The sequence below is a fragment of the Centruroides sculpturatus genome, unplaced genomic scaffold (genome assembly GCF_000671375.1).
Source record: "Centruroides sculpturatus isolate CEXI.00-Female unplaced genomic scaffold, Cexi_2.0 scaffold825, whole genome shotgun sequence".
Taxonomy (NCBI): Eukaryota; Metazoa; Arthropoda; class Arachnida; order Scorpiones; family Buthidae; genus Centruroides; species Centruroides sculpturatus.
Window position 1 is genome coordinate 67,168 of NW_019385093.1, and position 21,469 is coordinate 88,636.

A 21,469-nucleotide genomic window follows, 5' to 3' on the forward strand; every position below is an offset into this window, starting at 1 on the left:
GAAGAGCGTTTCTCTATTGCTCAAATGTAATGGACACGATGAATGAGCTGTGTAGGATCAAAAAAGTTGCAAAAGAGTTAGGGTTTGGAACAAGATCTATAGAGCGTTTAATAGAAGCGTACGTAAAACCTAGGAGCAGCTCTAAGAAGAAACCGGAGGCTGGGGGTAACTTCGCAAAGTTTACGTATAATAAATGTCTCTTCCCGATTATGAAGCAAATAGCGAGACACAAAAACGCCAGTATAATATGTAAAAGGGCCCCCACAGTGTATAGGTTGATTAGAAATGACAAAGAAAAAATTGATGATAATGAACAGGCAGGAGTATATGCAATTCCCTACAAAAGTGACCAGTTGGGAATCGTTAAGGACTACGTTGGGGTCACTAATAGAAACCTTGGGGTGAGGATTAAGGAGCACCGATACGATGTCGCAAAAAACAAGTGTACAACAGCATTATCCAAAATGGCGCAAGCGGATGGTTCTGTTGTTAAATGGAAGGATGCCAAAATTCTTGCAAAAGTACGCTCGCCAACGTTGTCATCCATAACTGAGAAATGCGAAATTTACAGAGCGAGTTTGGCTGACAGATGTTTAAATTATAAGGATGCGACGGTATTACCATCATCCTGGAAATACATAAGAAGTAACACGCGTAATAATGCGTCTGCCGTGACTCAATAGATATCTGGGTTAATGTATAAGTTATTGTTTCTTAGTGTTTGCGGCCAATCACCGTATTTTATTTTCATTTTTTTGTGTTATTTTGGTTTTTTATTATTTATTGTTTTATTTTGGTTATGCTTATTCTATTAGTTTAATTTAAACGTATGTTCTAATTTGGTTTAATTTTCAACGTGTTCGATGTTATATTAGAGTCGAACAACGGTAACCTGAAGATGGCCCATAAATTGGGCCGAAAACGTTAGTTTTGTGTAATAAATATATGTTTCTCAGCAATAAGGTATGTTGGATGTATCTAGTATATTGCTTAAGAGGCTGAGTCTGAGTAAGTGGTGAATATTTTTTCATTTAGAAGTTACTCTTGACACACAAGGCTTTAACTAAATAGGTTTCAAAATAAAAAGCTTTGTCAACGGTTCGTATAATAAAGTACGAGGATAAAATTATTTAATTTCGAAATGCAAAATTAGAGAAGAAATTTGGTGATATTTATTAAAATAAGACTATATTTAGTTTTCTATATTTGCACGCACTTTTACATTACACAAACTGCAAACAGGAACTCAGATTAAGCATTTTTATAAACTCAAATTAGATGAAAAGAAAACCATTCTGACAAACTTTACATCTTATGTAAAGTAAACCTTCAAAAGTATATTTTTGTGAAATATACTCCAAAATATTCACAAACCGTAGGGGATAAAAGTAAAAAAAATTCAAATTCCAAATTTAATATTTGTTCGTAATATAAACAAAAATATGATCTGGGTCACAAGGTTAACCACCAAAATGTAATATCATCGATCCCCCTAATACACAAACCTCCCGGCAAAACTTCAGAAATTTTCGACAAAAAGCACGGGAGTTATTAAACTTCAAACAGAAATTACCCCGAGTTTTTTTTTGAGTTTTTTTTTTTTTTTTTTGCATTTCTCGACATTTCATGGTGTCTTAAGTGTAAAAATGTAAAAATCTTGGAGGGGTTATTTTTTGACCCACGGCCATACTTTCCCTCCGTTATATATTGCTAAATACAACAGAGGGAAAGTAAAAAAAAAATCGAAGTAACCATCGACATCCAACGAAGGACTCGGACGCCACCTGACGTCGATTTTAGTAAAAAAAAACTGGTCACTGCGCTTGCTTACTGTGGGTGTTGTTTGAAGAGTCGACTTTAGCTTTCAATTATAGAGTTTGAGAAAGTTGGCGATCCTTAATGGAAGACAGAATATTAATAATTATATTATATTCGTATCGATAACGTAGGATTATCCTACGGCATTTGGCTTAGGTAAGAGATGTCAAAAGTAAAAAAAATCAACGTCAAGATTTAAGCCTAATATTAGTCCTACGGATTAAAGCAGAAGATAAAAAAAACTGGGTTTTGATCTAATACACAGATCGATAAAGAATAAATGTGGCCCGACCATGATACGAATAAGTGCAAAGATGTCGATAAATATCAGACTTAATCCTCTTAAGTGCAAATCAAGTGTATAATATAGGGCCCTATATATATTATATATAGATATATATAGTTCTGTCTTTGATTTTTGTTTTTGGAAATGTTTGGTACGTCAAGTCGAGATACCGATCATCAGTTTTATGACTTCGAAAATGAAGAAAATGCAGCTAAATGGAAAGGTTTACTTGTATCAGCTTTGCAAAAGGTAAGGATTTTTATAACAAAAATTACATATTCACTGAGTTTTTCACAAAATAACACATACACACAATAACTTTTTGTTTAAAAATGCTCTTGAAGTAAGTTGTCTTTTTATTAAATCCTTGTTAAATGTTCTTGAAGCTGGAAATTTAAGAGTCGAATAAAAACTACTACTTCGGATATTGGCCGGACCCGGGGCTCGTGCGAGGCTTGGAAGTACGGCCGGTCCCTTTGGCCGCTTGTTTATTCGAACGAGTAGAATGGATAAACGGCTAAAGGGACCGGCCGTATAAAAAGCGATCTTAAAGATTTTGGGTTTTATTGGTGAAACCGACATTAGTTTTATAGAGGTGGGGCCCGCCGTAATGGTTTCCGAGTTTTCTCCGGACGGGGGACGAGTCCCGGCTCGCTTCCCTCTTGTCGGCCTCGGTGTGTCTTTAAGCTTTGGAATTAAGTTGCAAAATAAACTGTTTAAACTGCCGGTGTTAGAGCTTTTCTGAAGTTTTTTTCTTTTAAATGGTTAAGGAATTGTATTTGAAATGCTTTCCGAACTACTTCCTGTAATTTATTGGTATGTGTTTTGTGATTGAGCTTGTCGATGATGATTCTATTTCCCGTTATTAAAAAATTCCGATGATTTGTTTCAATTATATTACTAAAGAAATTAGTTGTGTATAGAAATTTATTTTATTTGCATTAAGAACTCTTGCTTCTTGATTTACTGTCGGTTGTTTTAAACGTTTGAATAAGTTGCCGTTTGTTGATTCTTCGGTTGTCAAAAACATTTAAACTGTAAATAAAATAAATTAATTTCGGTCTTAAAATTTATATTTTTGAATTCTATAATTTGAATTTTAATAAAATATATTACAGTATAGTACAAATGTTTTGGTAGTTGTCATGCTTTCTAGTCAAAATAAGATTATTTGACAATTTTCAATATTGCGAAATTTTTGAGATATAAACATTTTAAAATTTAGTAAAAGAAAAAACTCATAAAATACTGATTTTATTCTATAAGTTATTCTTTTATTTTTCTATTTTTTCTAAATTTTTTCTCCTGGTTCTCTCTTATACATCAGCTTTATATATATAATTTTTTTAGAATATTATTTAATTATCTAACAGTTTTTAACATTTTGATCTTCTGAAGAATATTTTTCCTACTTATGTAAGCATAACTTATGTAAAAAATATAACAACAATTTTTAATAATTTTTATGCAAGTATTTTTTATTGTCTTAACAAAAACTGATTGAATATAGTTTTACTTCATTACTTTAGTTATGTTGAAATTCTTTAATATTTCTGTATATTAGAAAGACATTAACAAATGTTATTGATAGCTATAACTAGATTAAATTTTATTTTATAATTATTCTAAGCATTTGCTTTTTTTAAATTCAAATGAAATAAAACATAATTTTTTCTATACATTATAGAATTTATATTGCCAAATAATTTACTAAATTATCCATCAGTCTATTTATAACTAATAAATAATTAAATACAAATCAATTTTGCTAGAGATTTAATTATTCTGCCATTTTATTATAATTTTAATAACTAGAAAAATATACTGGGTGATCCAAAAATGACTTTACAACTTTGAAAGCATATAGAATTTTAATCAGAACTGGTTGAGGCATTAATTTACAGTGAAACACGAAAGTTTTATCACAAACAGTTATTTTAATTTGATGTGAATGCCATTAGTGATACAGAATAAATCCCCTAAAATTTGTTTCTTGCCAAACTTGAAACAGCATATTCTATCATTTTTGAACTGTAATGACAATTTAAATTTTGAGCTGCAATGAAATAATAAATATGAAATAAACACTAGATCTTTAATGAACTCCAGAAGCAAAATTCAAGAGGTGTCAAATCTGGGAAACGAGGTTGTCTTGCTATTGGCTCTATTTGATCAATCGACTGACCTGGAAAATGTTTATTGAGGAAATCCCAGACATCTGTGTAATAGTCTTGCTGAAATTACACATCTTTATGCCATCATTTAACCAGGGATGCACAACCTTTTGTGAAGAAGGGCCAAATTAGGATTAAGTTTACTGACTGGGGGCCCCAGACCTCCAAGCGATTAATGCAATGGCTGAGATTGGATGCTGGTGGTAATCTTCTTGATGTCTGGTGTAATAGCAGATGTTGAAACAACCAGCAGATTTTCCAAATTCTCTTTGGTTAACCTGTTCCGTGTTTTGCACTTGTTTAAATTCATAAGCGAAAACGCTTATTTGCATACATAGGTACTGCCAAACATGCTTGCACAAAATCGAGCATTGTCTTTCAGTTTTGGAAATGATGTATCTGGCAGTTCTTTGTCGAATGTGAGGAGATTAGAATTTTTGAACTGTGATTTCAATTCATCACTGCACTGGATGTCTATGAACTCAAGTTGGACATCTGGAGGGGCGTCTTCCACTTTCACATCAAATGGAGTTGAAAAAAGTTGCAGGTTTGTTTTTGGAAATGTTTGGTACGTCAAGTCGAGATACCGATCATCAGTTTTATGACTTCGAAAATGAAGAAAATGCAGCTAAATGGAAAGGTTTACTTGTATCAGCTTTGCAAAAGGTAAGGATTTTTATAACAAAAATTACATATTCACTGAGTTTTTCACAAAATAACACATACACACAATAACTTTTTGTTTAAAAATGCTCTTGAAGTAAGTTGTCTTTTTATTAAATCCTTGTTAAATGTTCTTGAAGCTGGAAATTTAAGAGTCGAATAAAAACTACTACTTCGGATATTGGCCGGACCCGGGGCTCGTGCGAGGCTTGGAAGTACGGCCGGTCCCTTTGGCCGCTTGTTTATTCGAACGAGTAGAATGGATAAACGGCTAAAGGGACCGGCCGTATAAAAAGCGATCTTAAAGATTTTGGGTTTTATTGGTGAAACCGACATTAGTTTTATAGAGGTGGGGCCCGCCGTAATGGTTTCCGAGTTTTCTCCGGACGGGGGACGAGTCCCGGCTCGCTTCCCTCTTGTCGGCCTCGGTGTGTCTTTAAGCTTTGGAATTAAGTTGCAAAATAAACTGTTTAAACTGCCGGTGTTAGAGCTTTTCTGAAGTTTTTTTCTTTTAAATGGTTAAGGAATTGTATTTGAAATGCTTTCCGAACTACTTCCTGTAATTTATTGGTATGTGTTTTGTGATTGAGCTTGTCGATGATGATTCTATTTCCCGTTATTAAAAAATTCCGATGATTTGTTTCAATTATATTACTAAAGAAATTAGTTGTGTATAGAAATTTATTTTATTTGCATTAAGAACTCTTGCTTCTTGATTTACTGTCGGTTGTTTTAAACGTTTGAATAAGTTGCCGTTTGTTGATTCTTCGGTTGTCAAAAACATTTAAACTGTAAATAAAATAAATTAATTTCGGTCTTAAAATTTATATTTTTGAATTCTATAATTTGAATTTTAATAAAATATATTACAGTATAGTACAAATGTTTTGGTAGTTGTCATGCTTTCTAGTCAAAATAAGATTATTTGACAATTTTCAATATTGCGAAATTTTTGAGATATAAACATTTTAAAATTTAGTAAAAGAAAAAACTCATAAAATACTGATTTTATTCTATAAGTTATTCTTTTATTTTTCTATTTTTTCTAAATTTTTTCTCCTGGTTCTCTCTTATACATCAGCTTTATATATATAATTTTTTTAGAATATTATTTAATTATCTAACAGTTTTTAACATTTTGATCTTCTGAAGAATATTTTTCCTACTTATGTAAGCATAACTTATGTAAAAAATATAACAACAATTTTTAATAATTTTTATGCAAGTATTTTTTATTGTCTTAACAAAAACTGATTGAATATAGTTTTACTTCATTACTTTAGTTATGTTGAAATTCTTTAATATTTCTGTATATTAGAAAGACATTAACAAATGTTATTGATAGCTATAACTAGATTAAATTTTATTTTATAATTATTCTAAGCATTTGCTTTTTTTAAATTCAAATGAAATAAAACATAATTTTTTCTATACATTATAGAATTTATATTGCCAAATAATTTACTAAATTATCCATCAGTCTATTTATAACTAATAAATAATTAAATACAAATCAATTTTGCTAGAGATTTAATTATTCTGCCATTTTATTATAATTTTAATAACTAGAAAAATATACTGGGTGATCCAAAAATGACTTTACAACTTTGAAAGCATATAGAATTTTAATCAGAACTGGTTGAGGCATTAATTTACAGTGAAACACGAAAGTTTTATCACAAACAGTTATTTTAATTTGATGTGAATGCCATTAGTGATACAGAATAAATCCCCTAAAATTTGTTTCTTGCCAAACTTGAAACAGCATATTCTATCATTTTTGAACTGTAATGACAATTTAAATTTTGAGCTGCAATGAAATAATAAATATGAAATAAACACTAGATCTTTAATGAACTCCAGAAGCAAAATTCAAGAGGTGTCAAATCTGGGAAACGAGGTTGTCTTGCTATTGGCTCTATTTGATCAATCGACTGACCTGGAAAATGTTTATTGAGGAAATCCCAGACATCTGTGTAATAGTCTTGCTGAAATTACACATCTTTATGCCATCATTTAACCAGGGATGCACAACCTTTTGTGAAGAAGGGCCAAATTAGGATTAAGTTTACTGACTGGGGGCCCCAGACCTCCAAGCGATTAATGCAATGGCTGAGATTGGATGCTGGTGGTAATCTTCTTGATGTCTGGTGTAATAGCAGATGTTGAAACAACCAGCAGATTTTCCAAATTCTCTTTGGTTAACCTGTTCCGTGTTTTGCACTTGTTTAAATTCATAAGCGAAAACGCTTATTTGCATACATAGGTACTGCCAAACATGCTTGCACAAAATCGAGCATTGTCTTTCAGTTTTGGAAATGATGTATCTGGCAGTTCTTTGTCGAATGTGAGGAGATTAGAATTTTTGAACTGTGATTTCAATTCATCACTGCACTGGATGTCTATGAACTCAAGTNTAGTATTCACCCTACTATAAACCCATCGCCTCCCGAGACTTCTATGAGAACGTCCCGGGAAATCCAACTCCAGCTGTGATCAAGGTCATCCAGCTGTTTAAACAATGACTCATCAGCGTCAGATTTCACAGAAAGACAAGACAAAGGAACATAAAATCTGAAGCTTTTTCTTCAGAATTAATGCGTTTCTTTAGTTTTTTCAGTTTTAAGTATTTTTTATGTTTAATTACATTAATATCAAAAATTGCTAGAGTCCCAAGGAGTTAACTGCTTTCCCTATGACTTTTTCTCAAGAAAAAATTTTTCTAATTCATTTATTTTATCATTAGGTATTATTATAATAATAGACAGATGTCATCGTTTCTCGAAATACAATATCTTTTTTATTTCGCTGTCCATAGCCCGACACGTGTTCCGCAGCCATCTTGTATTTTCTCACACGCATGGGATTGTGGGATCCCTCGTATGACTGGACTTAGTTTCAAGAACTCTCTTGAGTCGATCGCGATCAAGGCTGCGCACACACTAGGCGTTTAAAAACGCCTAGTGTGTATGCGCGTTTTAAAGAACCAAGAGTTCTACATAGGCGTACATACTCAAACGTGCGCTTTTGGCCAAGCACGCGTTAAACGCGTGTTTATAGATTTTTCTTAAAACGCGCGTTTTTCGGGCGCTTTAGTAGAACTCTTGGTTCTTTAAAACGCGCGTTTAAAAACGCCTAGTGTGTACGCAGCCTAAATCTCGTTTCAGTCGAGATTGAAACGGTCGATGGAGGTTATATGCGAACGGCGTACAAGGGGAACATAGCGAACGGGGTATAAGGCTCTAGTTTAGTAGTGTTACAGAGTATAATACGTATATTTTAATATATTTTTTAAAAGAAACAAAACCGCTGAGAAATGTTACGTGTGTTTAAAGGGTTCGGAAAACTTTGAAAATGTTAACAACAGGTTCGGCCGAACCTGTGCGAACCCGCTGAATATCACCACTGTGAATAAGCGTCTTTTCAGAAAAGATTGATTCAAATTCGACTATACCAATCAGAATCTAGAATGTAAACAAATGCTAAAAATTCGTTATTTTCATGGTTTTTCAGCGCTATTTTCACTTAAGTTTTCCGAAGCATAAAATTGAAGATTTCTCGCCAAAATAGAAACTTCCTAATAACATCGGAAATGACGTTCTAACATCATTTTATTCTATTTGATTCTTCAAAAAATCGTTATAATACTATGTATTAGACTTAAAATATTCGATATCTAAACCAGAAAGTGTTAGCTAGAAATAGACTTATTTATAGAACAACTCCCCATTTCTCACTTTGGGGAAACTTATAAAACAGTTGAGTGTTAATGACTTTGTGAAAGGGAAAAGTTCTACACTTAGAAACTTGGAAAGAAGGGATTTGGCCTGTACCGTCCGGAGGGCCGCATAAACATTGATAAGGGGCCGTATGTGGCCCGCGGGCCGCAGGTTGTGCACCCCTGATTTAACTGTAGAATGAAAGAATTTTTCAACGTATCCAGATACATGATATAGATGGAAAACCAAGGGATCATCCATTTTATCTTTGCTAAGAACTTAAAACACATTTACTTTTGGACTGTTACAAACATTCAGTTGTTTGTGGATTTTTAAAGCCTTAAATCCTGCAGCTGTGAGTGTTCATTTTAGGTTGTTTCAAAACAAAAAGGTGTTTTATTTCTGTTTATTGATTTGCTGAGCACTTTATGATATTGTTCATTTTACCATTGAAATGAAATGTTGACTCATCACTGAAGATAATATTATGTTGTCCAGGAATGTCTTATCGTCCTGAAATTGATGCAGTGTTTCTGCACTACAGCTCTATGTGAGACAAACTTTGTGTTTTGCTATAAATTAATGCGGTAATTGATTATTTAAATCTTCCAATTAAAATTCTAAAATCCTTTTTGAACTAATAAACTTCACTTCTAATACTGGAGGTAATATAATTCTCTCCACTTGAATAAAAAAAAAACCTTTCAATCTCCAGTGTTATTCTTCTTGGCAAATGTTTTCAACCCTACCAGGGTCTTCTTCAGGCCACTGTTATAATAAATTCAAACAGTACAAAATCGAACAGGAACCGAATAAATGCGATTCAAATCCTAGAACGTCAACGTTAATGTCAAAAATAACAAGAGTTTGCCAAGAAGAATAACACTGGAGATTGAAAGGTTTTTATTTAAGTGGAGAGAATCCTTTTTGAATTTTAATCTATAGTATATTATCATTTATTGTTGCTATAAATATTTAAATGAATTGTTTCAGTTATTCTTCTTCTTAGTTTCAGTGAGGTTATACAGTAGAGCAGTGGTTCCCAATTAGTTTTTCCTGCGTACCACTTTAAGAAAGAGCTCAAACTCGCGTACCCCTTATAGCAGAAATTCATATTAAGCCATACTAATATTATAAATTCGAAGGTAATTATGTCTGTCTGTCACCTTTTCACGTCTAAACCACTGAACAGGTTTTAATAAAATTTGGCACAGAGATAGCTTACATGTTGGAGATTAACATGGGCTACATTTTACTGCGAGAAAATATCTTACTCCCACGAGAAAATTCCATATAATGCGGGCGAAGCCGTGGGTAGACAACTAGTGATAAATAAAAAAGTTCTTTTTACATTTATTACTTTTAAAATACAATTCTAATAATAGTGAAAATAACATAAGGTTATTTAATTTTGATGTTACAAATGTGCACGATTTTCTTTGCACAACTTTGCAAAATCTGGTTGCTTTTTGATCAGCTTTGGTCTCGAGTCATCTTCGAGTTTAAGTCGGTTACGATGTTTAGTTTTCATGTTTGTCATGGCCGAAAATCCGCTCTCGCAGAGGTACGTTGTGCAAAATGGCGGTAAATATTTTATTGCCACTTCGCTGACATAATAATAATGATAATTGTACAATTAATACAATTTGTGTTAATTGTACAATTTTTGTTTCTTGCGTAAAAATTTCATTTAGGTATTGTCACAAATGCATTTTTTTAATGAAATTTCGAGATTATTTTTAGTTATAAATAAACGAATTTGTGCATTCGACATCATTTTGTAAATTGCCGAATTTTTGATGGTCCATCCATTATTTTTTTTATTGCTTCATCTCATGCATTTCAATTTTAAATCGACCGATTTTAGATTGCCGCGCGTACCCCTTCACGCAATTTCGCGTACCCCCAGGGATACGCGTACCACTAATTGGGAACCACTGCAGTAGAGCATTGATTATCCAACCCCCGATTAACCGTCACATCGGTTAACCGACTGTTCTAGTCGGCAAATTTCAAATGTCTGCTAGTGATGTGGCGCTACAATATTTGGCTATGTCTTGGCTACTTTAATATTATTTTTGTTAAATTTTTGCATGTTTTAGCTGGCAACACTGGCTCAACCATTGAAGGAAGGCCTTAATTTCTAATTATGAGTGGTGGTTTGTTTTGTGAGCAATAAAATAATTTTTAACGATACAATAGCAACGATTATTATTTAAAAAAAAAATTTGTTAAGCTTAACATCAATGAAAATTCAATGCGAAATTGGTTAATAGCGATATACTAATATACTAATTACGTGGGATATCTATATATATAACCCATTCAAAGTGTCTGTCTGTCCTGTAACCGTTTGATAACGGACACTAGAGGTGCCCCTATCGTGTGTCATATTTCAAACATTCAAATTAACAATTTTAATTCTTATTTAAATTAACAATATGAATTATTATTATTCATTTGGCCCATAAATTATTATTTGGTCAATATAACAATATAAATAATTCAGTATATTTGTAATAAGAATTTATTATTTCAGAGGCTTATATCTCGTGAAGGATCGCGAGTAGGGGTATGGTTCCTTTGACTTTATTGTTCGCACAGGGGCTACAGTTTGGGGGGGGTCGCCACCTCTTCATTCGGAGGGTAAATCTTACCATTGGGACTTTAACAGAGCTGTACAGCATATTGATAGGAACAAAAAAGTCAAAGGAACCGTGCCTCATGGAAATTTGTAAAGAACGCCCACTAGGGGGCGTCCCGGGCTACTAGTACTAATATACTATACTAATAATGTATTTTTTTCGGTTATCCGATTTTTTCAGTTATCCGACCAACCTGAGTCCCCAATTGAGTCGGATAATCAATGCTCTACTGTAGTTTGAATACTAATAAGAATACTATATAGTTTGATTTGTTAAAACAAACTGGAGAATAACTTATCTCAAACAATTAGCTTTTAGTAATGGAGTGAATGAAAGATTAGTTGTTTAAAAATGTTATATTTGATAATTTCTATAAATGAAGTTTAATGACATTAAAATAATAGTATATATATTAGTGACTCATGCTTTAAAATACATGCTAAGTTTTCAATATTTTATTATAATATAATGATGATCAAGTCAATAAAAGTTTTTTATTTGACTAAATGACTTTGCATTTAGTGCTGTGTTTACAGATATGGACATTAGAGAACTGATGAAATATTTTAGTCCAGTACTTACATTTCAATAAACAAATTACTAATCACATTTGTTGGTGATTATGAATAATTTATTCAAATTAGTAGCATATTTTCTTTATCTCAACTTTGGAATCTTTTATATTCTGGTCTTTTTGAGTGAAATTATTTTTTAATACTAAATAATAATTAATTTTAAATTATTTAAGAACATATTTAAGTAATATCAAAGTTATTATGTATATGATTTTCCATTAAATTTTATTTTCATGAATTAAATTTTATGAGTAAATAAATAGTTTTTTAAACATATTTTAAATTATTTGCAGTTATGTCTGTGTTTATATATTACCAACAATTTTAGAAAGTTATACATTTAACATAAAACATCATATATTTTAATTTTCTTTGTTTTTTCTGTTATAATAAAATCAATGGCAATTACTTGAATGTGTTAAAAAGAAAGATTAACAAAAATATAATAAATAATATAGTTAATTAAACTATCCACTTGATATACAGTAGATCCCCCTATAAGACGGTAGATACGTTCCGTTCTTTATGAATCCGATTTTGTAGGAATCACAGTCCAATACGTGTGAAGTTTACGGACTACGGCTGTTTGAAAGGTTTTCTTCCATAAAATTAATCGATTCTAGACTAATCCGACTCAACATTTCCAAAATACGTATATTTTTTTTGGAAATAATCCGTATAAACTACGCTATAAACAAAAAATTGTAGGATTACTTACTGAGTGTGCACCGTTTGACTACGCCCGTTACTAAAGCTTGTTTTCATCGCAGAACAGCGCATCAAATGGCGGCTGCGATTTCTGATATTATTTTTCTGCGAAAACTTCGTTGACCTTTGGAGACATCATTAATATAAATAATTTTTATGGTCGTTGAATAAGAAATGTTTCTTTCACAAGAAATGTATAAAATTACAGTGCTGTATTAGACTTACGGTACCTAATTTACATACTGTACAGACGATAGTTAGCCTAAACTGTTTGTAGCACCACTAGACAGCGAAAAATATATATATAATTATAATAAAGTTACAATAAATTAAGTTAATATATAATTATATATACAGTACCTAATTTATATATAATTAATTGTACAGACGATACTAAACTCAATTTACCCGCCGTCTGTAGCGTGGCGCTACGGACGGCGGGAAAGTAGTTCGGCTGCCCGATGACGTTTTATGTAATTATAGGAGTTTTTTTACCGTTGTGTATGGATACTGCCACAATTTTTTCGCCGTCTTATAGGAATCGTAACTATAGGAAACAGTTTTATAGGGGGGATACCTGTGGGGTCTTGTGACTCACATCAGTATAAAGTTACAGCCTATAATGCCTTAATTAGGAGAGCGTACACTCACTTTTCCACTCAACAAGCTCTCCACACTGAACTGAGACCTACTCATCACATAGCCACTGACCATGGGTACCACAAGCTCAGCCGTAAATTAATTGACAGATTTCACCGCATCTTAAGATGCACTCCAAGTCCACTCCCATGACGAAGACCAACCTGATGATGAAGAAAGAATCCTAGTCATATCTCAAGTCACTATACTGTATACTGAGAAAGCTAAGAAGCACCACATTTGCATTGCATACAGATGTCCAACCAAATTTGACATCTTTCGTAATGGAAAGGACTTTTCCAACCAGGACAGACTCCCCGGAGTGTACAGCATTCCAATTAAAGATCACAGATGCGATAGAAATTCATCTACATCAGCTCTATGAAATGCTTCTTGGGAGTTAGAATGAAAGAGCACATCACTGACATACAGCATGTGAGGACCACCACTGCTTTTGCTGTTTACACCAGTGATTCAGACATAGAGCTGGATTTTAACCAGGCAAGAGTCATCCTCACCTCACCACACACAGAACATCTAAGGTGGTTGGAGGCCATTTATATCTAAAGATCTAGCCTCAACAACACTTATATCAACCACAAAGAGGAATTAACTGTGTCCATAGCATGGTAAGTGCTAATGGACAAAGACCTATAATTCTTGTCAATTGCTATCTGCTAGAGTGCACATGTCCAGTGGGACGTCATCAAGAAATACATATTTGAATTTCAAATCATGTTTTTATTTAATTGCATTCTATCGGAAATTCACCTTCAGCTGAAGAAGAACCATTTATGGTTTGAAAACGTTTGTGGAATTTTTTTTTTTTAGGCAAAATGCATTTGGAGTTTGTTAATTATACAATAAAGTCGCTGGTAATATGAAAGTCTAATTTATTTCTTGTCACTTGCTTGCGTTTGTTGATCTGTAAAATCCTCAAAGTTGGAAGTAGATAGAGTGTACTTTTTACTTGGTTTTAACTGAAGATAATGTTTTTTTTTTTTTTTTTGTTGTTATTTGAGTTTCACACTGGTAACAGGCTTTGAGGTATGTAAATAATATCACTCTGGTGTTGGTTAGTGTTGATTTGTAAAAATTTATTTACTCACTGTAACATTTACAGATTATGATCTTTCTCTGTGACAGTTTGTTAAAATATGAGTTAAATCAATATCTAATAGTCAAACTGATTTTACATCAACATTTGTTTACCTCTGAAATCAGCACTAAATCGAAGGATCTCAAGCAGTAAAAAAATATAATAATGAGATTGCTGCACAAATTTGAGTTTGAGAGTTTAAAAGTTATATGATTTGGTAACAATGTTTTGTGATGTAAATCACATACTCTGAACTGATTACAGTGTGCAGATAAAGAAAACAAACAAAAACAAACGTTTTTCAACTTCTCCTTATGTAAAATTGTACATTTAATAATTTACAAATACTGAAAGGCGATCAGTTTAATCTTTATGAGGAAGCTTTTACTACATTCAATATGTTATGTAGCAGGTCAGAATTATGGGGCTCTGAGGTGGCTAAGCCACCTCAGTAGTGCCCATAGACAATACATAATACAGCGGACTCCCATACAGTGTGTGGATACGATCCACATTATACAAAATCACATTATGTGAGACATACATTATCAGATAATTTTATGCAAGTTTAAACTTGTTGCATTATATAAATTTGTATTATAGGGAAGTGTGTTAAACAGACATTCATTATATATGCTTCATGTGAGCTGCTACTACTTTTTTACACTTGGACTGTAGCTAATAGGTCTAGTTCTGGCTGGAAAAGAAAAAATACAAAAATTACAGGTAACCCCCGTATGACACGACACTTCTACAGCACGGATTCACTCTAACACGGTTTGAGAATTAATACCATCCCCATATAACACGGTACTGTTATAGCACGGATTCACTCTAACATGGTTTGAGAATTGGGTAAAACCTTCGTACAACATGAAATGTAATACATTTTTACATACTTAAGTAGTAACAGTTTGCGAAAATTATTATTTTCGTGAACTATTAATACTTAAGTATGTAAATGTTATTTTCCTTCTGTTGATACACATGGTTCTTCTGGAAACTTGATTCAATGTTGCCAGATGTTTTTCCCTTATTCCATATTTGCTTTATTCTTCATAAGTGCATAGCACCATATAAGGAAATTTATAAAGATCTTTTAACTAAAAGCAAGCAAAATTACATACTTTTTGCAAAAGGTAAAGCATGGATCTGAAGATAATGCAGAAAAATACTCAGAGGATAAGGATAACTTTCCAAAAAGAAAATGCTCTCGGTTAATAGTGCTTTTAGTGATGACAAAGAAAGTTTAATTTATATTATTATGTATCACTTAAGAAAATTTTAATAAAGATATTTATCTTAATTATGAAAATATAATAGCATGTTTTTTAATTTTTGGAACCTAACCCTCCTTTTCGTACTAATTCTTTGTTTCGTATAACACGGATTCGCATAATACGGCAATTTTTTGGAACAACTACTGTGTTATTCGAGGGTTACCTGTACTACATCATCTTATTTTGCCAAGGAAAACATTTAATAATCACAAATGTTTTCAGTTTCTTCTATGTGATTTATGTTACTGCTGAAGATGTTTTTGGAAAAAATACAAGTCACTATTTTTTTTAGCTTGCCTCTCTAGCCTCCAATGATTTATTCTTGGCTATGGGATTGTGATGTACCATTCATCATACTATTTGTAATTGTTAACAAAACACAGTAGTTTATAGTTAAATTATAATCAAAGCATTAAATTTCAGTTTCAAATTAAAAAAATAAATAAAACTGACTTTAAAATAATAATTGTAAAGAAATAAATAAGTATTTATATAATTATTTATTTAATAGAGATTAGTAATAGCCCATACATTTAAATTTTCGATCTTATTACAACAAAATGATAAGTTTTCCAGTGTTTTATTTTCTTTCTGACAAAATATGAAGTAAATTATTCAAAATACAAGAAATAATAATTTTGATAAGTAGAATCACATGTATGAGCATATTTTGTACTATGAACATGATACAGTACTTGAAATTTAGTGACATTGATTTAATTTGTTGCAGAAAATCAATATTTACTTAAAGAGGTAATTTTGTTTATTTCATTGTGTAAATTCAGTCTCTTGCTCAATCTACACTTATATAAAATAGACAAGTTGAACAAACTACTCATTTTATGTGTAAGAGTCCAAGAAAAAAGTTTTGAAATATTCAAACTGAATAATGATAAATATATATGATATGATAATTTAAAAATTGATAAAGAAATAGTCATTATTTTCTTATCAGTTTTCAGGTTATTTTATCTTATAATTATTATTTCAATCTTTCATTTGATAAACAGAAGCAAAAATATGTGATTATAATCTCAAAATGATTACTTTACAAAATGAAATATACATTTGCATTGTCATATAGACTGTTATTAACAAGTTTTATAATAATAATTTGTTACCAAGAAAATATATTTGTTGCTAATTAATTTACTTTGTAAATTTTTAAAAAATATTATTTCTCACAATATCAGACATAAAAAACTGATGCACAAACTGGAAATATATACTAAAATAACCACTTCACACAATTTAATAGCATGACCATATGAAATACATATCTTATAATCTATACTGTTTTTACATCATCAAATTTTGATTTTCTGATTGGAAGATAACTATTTAAACAAATTTTAAAATCAATGAAGGAAAATTTTTAAAAATAGAATTACAGTAGAGCATCAATTATCCAACTCAATTGGGGACTCTGGTTGGTCGGATAACTGAAAAAATCGGATAACCGAAAAGAAGGAAAAAATACATTATTAGTATAGTATATTAGGATATTAGTATATCCCATGTAATTAGTTTATTAGTATATTGCTATTAACCAACTTTGCGTTGAATTTTCATCGATGTTTAGCCTAACAAATTTTTTTTAAAATAATAATCGTTGCTATTGTATCGTTAAAAATTATTTTAAAATTATTTTATTGCTCACGAAACAAACAACCACTCATAATTAGAAAATTAAGTCTCGTTTAAATACTGGCCTCCCTTCAATGGTCGAGCCGTTTATGCCAGCTAAAACACGCAAAAATTTAACAAAAATAATATTAAAGTAGCCAAGACATAGCCAAATATTGTAATGCCACATCACTAGTGGACATTTGAAATTTGCCGACTAGAACGGTCGGTTAATCGGGAGTCGGATAATCAATGCTCCACTGTATATAAAATTCCATCTTGTAATAAGATATTACAATTTAGTAGTGCATTTTTTAATGAATGTAGCAAAAATAACTACAGTCGACTCCCTATAACACGGTAGATATGTTCTTTTCTTTATGAAATTGATGTTCTATGAGTCCTTAAATACATGAGCCAATCACAGCCCGGCACGTATGCAGTTTATGGACTACATCTGTTTGAAAGGTTTTCTTCCATGAAATTAATCGATTCTAGACTAATTTGACTCAACATTTCCAAATTATGTATAATTTTTTGGGAATAATCCATATAAACCATGCTATAAACAAAAAATTGTAGGATTACTTACTGAGTGTGCACCGTTCGATGACACCATTGCTTAAGCTTGTTTTCGTCGTGGAGCTTGTCATCGAATGGCGCTTGCATGCTTCCTGATAAATTATTTTTTTTGCAAAAAATTTGCTGAACTTTGGAGATATCATTAATATAAATATGATTTTTATGGATGTTAAATAATAAATGGTTTTTAGTAGGTCTGCTGCTCATTTAAACTCAATGGTTTGTACAATATCTGTTATTGGTCTAGATTCAACCAATCCTGTCGCGACACGAGTCGGTGATGACATTTTACTGAATTATAGGAGGTTTTTTAGTGTGTTTGTACGAATACTGTTGCAATTTTTGTGCCGTCATATAGGAATCTAAACTATATGAGCCCGTTTTATAGGGGGGTCTACTGTATTAAGTAGAATATTTTAAATTCAGAAACATTTTTGTCAAAATTGTCAATCAGAGTTTTTTTGAATTATTTACATTTAGTGACAATGTGTTAGCATTGTGCTGCTAAAACCTTGTAAGCACCAAAAATAAAATTTCACAGGAGGCATAAAAACTGTATAATGTAAACAATTGTGGATGAAATGTAGTTTTTCACAGCATTTCTAGAAAGCAGAATGAAGTAATGTTGATGAGCAGTAAAATAAAGTAGACTATCATTTATAAGTTTTCACTTACAGCATGTCTTCTTACTATGATATAGTACATGAGCATTCACAGAAAATTTTCTAAGGGAGCTATGCTTGAAGACAAATATATTACTTCAATAAATTTTTATTTAAGTTTTTTTTTGGGGTGTTTTCCACAAATATATTAGAGAATACAGAAGTGTATCAATACAAAAACTCACATAAAGTAAGTAAATGTACAATATAAAGGAAACAAATTTTTTACTTAATTCCATGGGCAAGTGCTTCATTTGTCTTTTCCGCAGACACCCATGCTATGTTTTGTAAGAAGGTTGTCATAGTATGAGTAATATTCGTGTGGCTGTATTATCGTAAATTCTTGAACTGATATTTTCAAATGAGGACACAAGAGTTGACACATCTTTCCTGATTCTTCTTGGAAGCTCAACCCAATCATCATGAACATATAATATACAGTATATATTCCCTTTGGGAGTATATTTGAATGAAACATCTGTGACAGCAGGCCTGTGACAACACCTGTGGGAATTGTTGGTCTGAACAAAAGACAAAACCTCAGTTTGATGTAATGTCCAAAAAGAAGTTGATGGTCAAGATAATGAACCTGATATGGTTGACCTGGTCTTGCTTCTTTACAAACAGAGCTAAAGTCAGAGGGCAGATTAATTTCTCTGTTTTTCAGTTTTTCTCAGTTGCACTATGGAGTGTGTCCTTTATTCAAGAAATATTGTATAACAGTAACATTCTTTTCTAAACACAATTTTAGCAAAGCATTACTGAAACCACATTTTGGTTTTGATATGTGTGCATCTATGACTATAAAGGACAGATAGATTTTTCTTCACAATGAAATCAATCCTGTACAATGCAATCATAGATGCAGTCAAACCACTCTCATTTTCATTTCATACTTAACAACACATGGTTACTATGTCATATAATGTAAAATTATAAACACAGTTTCATTGTACAGTATAAGTTGGCATTTTATTACTTGTACCAGACTACTGATGTAAACATAACTTTGACTCTAGTTCATATTGTTCCAAAAATAGGTGAATAAGTTCTGTCTTTCATCTTCTGGAATATCAACACAGACATGTACTTTAATGATCGCCTGAATCAACAATCAACAATTGCCTGAAAGATTGGGGTGGAATTTGGTTAATTAAATGATTAATATAAAGTAATTTGTCACTAGAGGGAGGTATTAGGTGCCATCTCCTTAACTAAATGAATAATTATAATTTAATAAATTATTAAATAATTTCTACGCCCACGGCCTAAGAACATGCATGCTTGCCTGTTGTGCCACCTGCAATCTCTGCTTGCTTGGGTGGCACAACAGGCAAGCGCACTGCACAGCAATGGAGGTTGTGGGTTCAAGCCCCGCTCCAGGTCAGTTTCTTTTATTCCAGAAGTTTCTAAATTATTTTATAATTTATTAAATTATAATTATTCATTTAGTTAAGAGATGGCACCTAATTCCCCCCTCTAGTAACAAATTACTTTATATTAATCATTTAATTAGCCAAATTCTAGCCTGATCTTTCAGGTGATCATTGGTTATTTCATTATACTCATTGGGCTTTAGGATGTTTATTATATATACAGTAGTCTACAACATTCTGTTGACATACAAGATGGATCTATTTGCCTAGTAGGGTAGATGTTCTAGAATGTCTTTTACCAGCCTTGTGTTTTTTTAAGGCCATGATAAGATTCTTTTCTCCTGTATGATTCTCAGTTGATGTTCCTGATCTATTCTTCTGGCTTGGATTTGCAATTCCCGTTATGTCTTGTGCTGCTTTTGAGATTATGTTATCAGCCATAGAAAGTTGGTCCATTACCATCAACAGTTTCTTTATTTTTGTTGCAGTTGTTCTCCCTAGGATTTTGTTCCACTAATGACTTATTTTTACTATCATCCTCACTGTTGGAGTTTGGGGTGTAACTAGATTCAAAAGATAGAAAATCTTCTGCTACCTCTTGCTCACTTTCTTCAATTGTTTTTTCATCAGATAACTGACTATCTGCAATATTATAAAATAGTCATAATTATCTCCACAGAATTTAATTTATTTGATGTTAGACATTTGTACCACTACTGATACATTCATGTTAGCTTTCATTCTGTGTCACCATGTCACCAATGTTTCTTGTAATGCTATAGACAAGAACACAAGACCTAAATATAAATGTAGAAAGCAATATTAATAAAACATTGTGCTTAAAAACAGTTGCTACTAAATTTATTATGATATTTTCTAAGTTCTTAGTAACAAGAATGCATAAATTTATTATTATAGTAGTCATTTTAATCAGTAGACCTAAGTTAATTAATATTATACTTCTTCTCCCACTATTGTTAATTCTGAGCACTATAATCCAAGCACTATAATTAGTTCTTATTAGGAGTTATCACACACTGTTGAGAACTTACTCAGAGAATGATGAACATTAAATATTTATTTGTAACTATAAAATGCATTTTGGGCAGACAAGCTGTCCCTTTTCAGCTGTTACAACCACTAAATTACAAGTTTGTAATATATAATTGTAAATCCATATACAGTCGACCCCCCTATAAGATCATAGATACGTTCCATTTTTTAGGAATTTGATTTCTTACGAGTCGTTCCAATCACAGCCCGACACATGTAAAGTTTACGGACTACGGCTGATTGAAAGGTTTTCTTCCATAAAATTAATCGATTCTAGACTAATCCGACTCAACATTTCCAAAATACGTATATATTTTTTAGAAATAATCCGTATAAACTACGCTATAAACAAAAAATTGTAGGATTACTTACCGAGTATGCACCATTCGACAACCCCATTGCTAAAGCTTGTTTTCGCCGCGAAGCAGCACACCAAACCATTTCTGATAACTTATTTTTCTGCGAAAACTTTGTTGAACTTCGGAGACATCATTAATATAAATAATTTTAATCGCCGTTGAATAAGAAATGTTTCTTTCACAAGAAATGTATAAAATTACAGTA

General features: G+C 31.8%; 1 protein-coding gene across 1 annotated transcript in view; it reads left to right on the forward strand.

The window, feature by feature from the left end:
* The first annotated feature begins 1,760 nt into the window (after nt 1-1,760).
* LOC111634592 (son of sevenless homolog 1-like) overlaps nt 1,761-21,469 on the forward strand; it is a 76,171-nt gene continuing 56,462 nt past the window's right edge. The window contains exons 1-2 of the mRNA XM_023379410.1: nt 1,761-2,255; nt 4,847-4,944. Coding sequence (XP_023235178.1) covers nt 2,249-2,255; nt 4,847-4,944 — 105 coding nt within the window. The 5' untranslated portion in view covers nt 1,761-2,248. The remainder of the gene's footprint in view (nt 2,256-4,846; nt 4,945-21,469) is intronic.